Genomic DNA, 5,381 nt, shown 5'->3' with positions numbered 1-5,381 from the left:
TGTGTGTGTGTGTGTGTGTGTGTGTGTGTGTGTGTGTGTGTGTGTGTCTCACATGCTGGCAGGGACAGGACACCGGGCACTCTCTTAAACTGCTAATGAGAATGCAGAAAGGGCACAGCTCAGCCATTCAATCCTCTGCAAGATAACTGGGCAAGCTCTTAGAAACATACAGTTACTACACAACCCCATTTGTGAGAACAAATGTCCCAGCAAAGACTGTTTCATTAATACCCATAGCAGCTCTATTCTTACCTGCTACAAAATGGAGACAATCTGTATGGTCACCAAATGGTGAATGAATCATTCATTAAGTGGTCCTACAGTGAAAAGGACTGTACTCCTTTTCAGCAGTACCATGAAACAGACTACTGATATATGCAAGAACATGGCTATTTTCAAATTCTTTATGTTAATTAGAAGAAGCCAGACTAATTCTGAATGAGTTCACTCTGTGACATTTGAAAAAAGGCAAAAATAAAATGACAGAAAATAGATCAAGATGCCAGGGTACAGGAGAATGGCTAACTACAGAGGAACCCAAATCAATCACTGTTTTCAGTGGTCTCCTGGTATCCTACTTTACAAAATGTGCTCTCAGAAGTGTGAATTTTACAGCATGCATTTTCATTTCAAACACCACTTTAGAAACAAACTGGAAACCCAATAAGCTATGAAAAGATCTGTAGCGTGTCTGGCTGAAAGTCTAACGGCTACATACATGTCTACATCCATAAATGAATTCCTGCAGTGTCAAAGCGCTTATGAACCCAGTTTTATCCCACATGCTAGGAGAGAACTGAGTTTTAAAATTTTAATCAGGGCTCCACAGCACATCCTGCATTTAAAAATTGCTGTTAGTAAGAAAAGTCAATTGTTTTTACAGGAATATGTACAAAAAATGAAGATGAATTTCCCTTGATAGGAAGAATAAAAATCACAAAAATGTAAAAAGTACCTCAATTTCACTTAACAATTAGGGAACTATAAGTTTCATCTTCAGCTACTTCTCACCCAACCAGTAGACTTGGAATTTAAACTGGACCACCCTCAGGGCCAGATGATGGCATAGGACAATGGGAACTTTCATCTGGTTCTTCTGGTAGTGGGATTTGATAAAAAAAAAAAATACATATTTCAAAAAATAAATTGGTATCAGCCAGGAAAGTAAGAACACTCTCTCTGACCTTGAATCCCACTTCTTAATGTATTTCATGAAAAAGTTCTTCCACATTGTACCAGAAGATGTGCATGGAAAAGTTCTAAAAATGGGAGATGGGAAAGCTCCAAATGTACATAAAATGGATGGGTTATGGCAGAATTTTACAACATACTACTGCTGTGTCAGTAAAATGATAAACTATAAACATGGGTGCTTAACATGGGCAGATCTCAAAAGCATGCATGTGAACCATAATCCACAGAAGCACGTGTTAATAAAGCCATAAGATAAGCTTCAAAAGAGGGGTATAATCACCAATTCTGGGGGTGAGATCTGGAGAGAGATTGCCTAGCTTTCAGTGTTTGCTAGTTGTGTGACCTTTAACTCCTGTGCCACAATCCCGTGACTTGTACATTGAGGATATCAGCATAGCGACACAGCTCTGTGAGCAGAGACCCACAGCTGTCATCTTGGAGGAGTGAGCTCTGGGAACTCTGGGAAAGGAAGGCAAGCAGGATTCTGGAGCCAAAGAATAATTCGATTTAAAATACTAGTTGACATTTTTAATTTTTCATTTTTTTTTAGCTAAGTGATTGGTCTGAAGAAAATAGAATTACAATAACAAAATTAATAAAACCTGAATTTGTGTAAGATAAGCAGTGTGATTTCCTCTTCTACCAGATTCCCAGTTGGGAGTCATTCAAATGCTTCTCTTGACCTTCTTTCTCCTCACTATCTTTATTGGACCCTTCTTCAAAGAATAGCATGGATGAAAAGATCATGATACAGAATGCAGAGCCATTGACCCTCATATCTATGCTAGCAGTTTACTAAAATCATAATGAGATGGAATAAGGTTAAATGGCCATTGTATCAAAAATAATTATAGTAAAAGTGAGGATTTTCTTTCAGGCAATCATATTTCTCTCTCTGTCTGTCTATGTATCTATATATGTATGTATGATCTAACTATGTATGTGTCAGTCAATATATCTATGTGTCTATGTATCTATGTATCTATCTATCATCCAACTATCATGTATCCCTCTATGTATCTATCATCTGTCTATGCTTAGACTTAATTATCATACAAGGTTTACTTTGCTTGCTGATGAGCTAATGCTGAGTAGAAAAAGATAAAAATCTGTCATAACTGAATATGAGTCTTGCATGTAATTTTGTCTAGTATTTCATCTGAAGTCTACATACAAATGCTAAACTTAATGATTTATGACTTACCCTCTTATTTCTACTTGAGCGACAGCAGTGATGTTGATTTGCACACTCACAAAATTGCTGTCTGGATTGTCCTTGTTGGAGCTAAAACACAGGGATGACACGGTTTCAGCATACTTTCTCACAATCACAAGAAACATGATATCACAAGAGCAAGCCATATTTCCAGTTTTATCATTTGGAAAAACAATGGGATTTATTCTACAAAATCATAACCCTTTGTCCACAGAAATGCTAAGGGGTCTTTGGATACATAGACACCAATCAGCTTTCTCTGGGGAGATGCTTCATTTGGAAGCACAACAGCTTTCTCTGGGGAGATGCTTTCATTTGGAAGAAAGCTAACACTTTATGGTTAGAATAAACCAAAGGCACTGAATTGCATTTGTCTTCCAGCCTCCACCTCAGACAAATTCCTTTGCTTCTCTGCACATCATGCTCAGTGCCCTTCAGATACAAAATGACAGCACAGTCAACTCCAGATTTTCCACGCTAATAAAGTGGAGACCTGGCATGGATGGTCCAGGGCAGCACATAATCAAGAAAGCTTTTGGGTTTGGCCCTACAGTGTGTCCAGCCATTTGTTGTTTCTGTCAGCAATTCTATCTTCCTTATGGATAAGTGTTTTAGTATATATACGTTAATATTAATACATAAAATAAGTGTTTGCAATCATTGCACACTTGTGGGCTGTCTATGGCAAGGAAGAGGGACTGGATTAGAAGCCCGACTCTGGCATAGAGAGGCCCAGGAAAGCGAGGCATTGCCTAAGCAGGTGGTCCAGAGGAGGAGGATGCTTGTGAATGCATCATGAGTCCTAGCACAGAGGATGTGTTCCCTAATTCCTCTTTCAGTGTGGCAGATTTGTTTGCTGTTTTTTTTTTTTTTCCCCGTCAAGCAAATATAATTAATTATCAATTGTGAAACTGAACTTTTTAGAAAGTATGCATGTTAAGCAGTCAGGGCTATGAAGAACATTAAGTAGAACTCCCAAGAGGCTCCAGCAGGGCCTGGACGCAGCTGCCACCCACACTTCAGGCCTCTATCAGAGTCACTCCAGGTTGCAACTACCACGTCAGGTGGCAGCTGTAACTGGCTCTGTCAGTGAAGAAAACCTGCCGTGTGGTGCTTCTGAGTGCTGCTTGGATCCACTGGGCAAGTTCTCACTGTGAAGATGGCAACAGGGCTGTTTCACATTAGTGTTTTGATGCTTTCCCAGCGTGGCCTTGGGAAAGGATTGGATAAAATCCTACTTTGCAACCAGGAGAAGACAGGACTGTTTCCAAAGTGCCTTTGGACAGTCTTGGTCGCTTGTGTTTACTGATAAGGCACCTTAAACTGAAAACATTAGTAAAAGGTGGAAACTGTAGATGTCAGGCTCGTTTCCTGCAGGAGACTTACCCCTACTAGGCTTGTAATGGAATCTACAGTGACTTCCAAAACAAGTTTAAAGCCCAGTTTTCAACCATCTAATTTCGTTATCCATGATTTTTTCCAACACCTGGGGGAAAGTGCTTATTTTTGCCTTTAAAATGAAAGCTTTCAAAAATTTACCTACTGGAAGTTGTCTTTCAACCTGGGTTTAACATGAGGCTGTGCGAGAATATTTTGGTTTTTTAATTAAATTTTTTATTTTTTTATATTAGTTACAGTTTATTAACTTTGTATCCCAGCTGTAGCCCCCTCCCTCATTCCCTCCTTCATCTCCTCCCTGCCCCTCTCTAAGTCCACTGGTAGGGGAGTTCCTCCTCCCCTTCCATCTGACACTAGCTTATCAAGTATCTTCAAGACTGGCTGCAATATCCTCCTCTGTGGCCTAGCAAGGTTGCTCCTCCCTTGAGGGGTGGGAAAGGGAGGTCAAAGAGCCAGCTATTGAGTTCATGTCCGAAACAGTCCCTGTTCCTCTTATGAACCCACTTGGATACTGAGCTGCCATTTTGGTTTTGAATTATGTTTTTTTTTTTATTCATTTATATGTATGTATGTGAGTGTGCATGTACCACAGCATGTGGGTAGAAGTCAGGAACACTGTCAGAGTTGGTTCTCTCCTTTAAAGCCCTGTAAGTCCTGGGGGATTGAACTGGGTCATCAGGCTAGGCAACTAGAATCTTTACCCATTAAATCATCTCCTCTACCCATCTGTTTTGAAATTCAGTGAGAGAAATGGCTGCCGTCGTGCAGTCCTTGTTTGACGAGAATGCTCCTTCACAGGGTGTCAGTGGTAGGAGACTTGCATTGCATCCTGGCAGAGTTGACCAAGTCTCCTGGTACAGAAGAATCTGGCTGATATAACTCGATGCTTCCTGAACTTCTTTCCTGGAAGGAACCTTCCCTTGCTAATACCCTATCTACATGCAAACAAGTGATGCACCACCACTGCGGGTCCTCCTAGTTCCACAGAAGGAATTGAATTCCCTTCTGTGACTATACCCCTTGTCACATAGAAAGAATTAGTCTGCCTTTCACTTTCTTGGTTCAATGCCATTATCTTATTTTCCATTGTCTCCAGTTTCATAACAGTTCTTCTATAGTTTCTGGCCTTTGGAATGCCAGTAAAGATACTATAATGCCATGTAACCTTTACTAAGAAACAGCTTCAATGACGCTTACAAAGGCATATGTGTACGTGGAACTCTGTCCTGCTGCTCGGGTTGGAGAGGGGGTCCCACACACAGGCTTCGAGGGACCATTTAATGCAAGTATTTGGCAATAGAAAAGATTTTAAGTGTATTAGTATATTAAGTGAACTTATCTTCTGACTGTAATTTGTAGAAATGGGTATTCATTGTGGATTGTAGTAACAAATGCATGACAGAGATAAGCTGTAGAACACTTGACTTTCCCTTCCTTCCTTCCTTCCTTCCCTCCCTCCCTCCCTCCCTCCCTCCCTCCCTCCCTCCCTCCCTCCCTCCTTCCTTCCTTCCTTCCTTCCTTCCTTCCTTCCTTCCTTCCTTCCTTCCTTTCTTCCTTCCTTCCTTCCTTCCTT

General features: G+C 40.6%; 1 protein-coding gene across 1 annotated transcript in view; it reads right to left on the bottom strand.

Moving 5' to 3' along the window:
• Positions 1-5,381, bottom strand: part of Itga8 (integrin subunit alpha 8) — a 165,092-nt gene that overhangs the window by 39,866 nt on the left and 119,845 nt on the right. The window contains exon 23 of the mRNA XM_055593745.1: positions 2,399-2,479. Within this exon, the coding sequence (XP_055449720.1) occupies positions 2,399-2,479 (81 nt within the window). The remainder of the gene's footprint in view (positions 1-2,398; positions 2,480-5,381) is intronic.

The sequence above is a fragment of the Psammomys obesus genome, unplaced genomic scaffold, assembly GCF_907164565.1.
Source record: "Psammomys obesus unplaced genomic scaffold, mPsaObe1.curated_primary_1811, whole genome shotgun sequence".
In the NCBI taxonomy this organism is placed as follows: Eukaryota; Metazoa; Chordata; class Mammalia; order Rodentia; family Muridae; genus Psammomys; species Psammomys obesus.
This window is presented reverse-complemented; position numbering and strand designations above follow the sequence as displayed.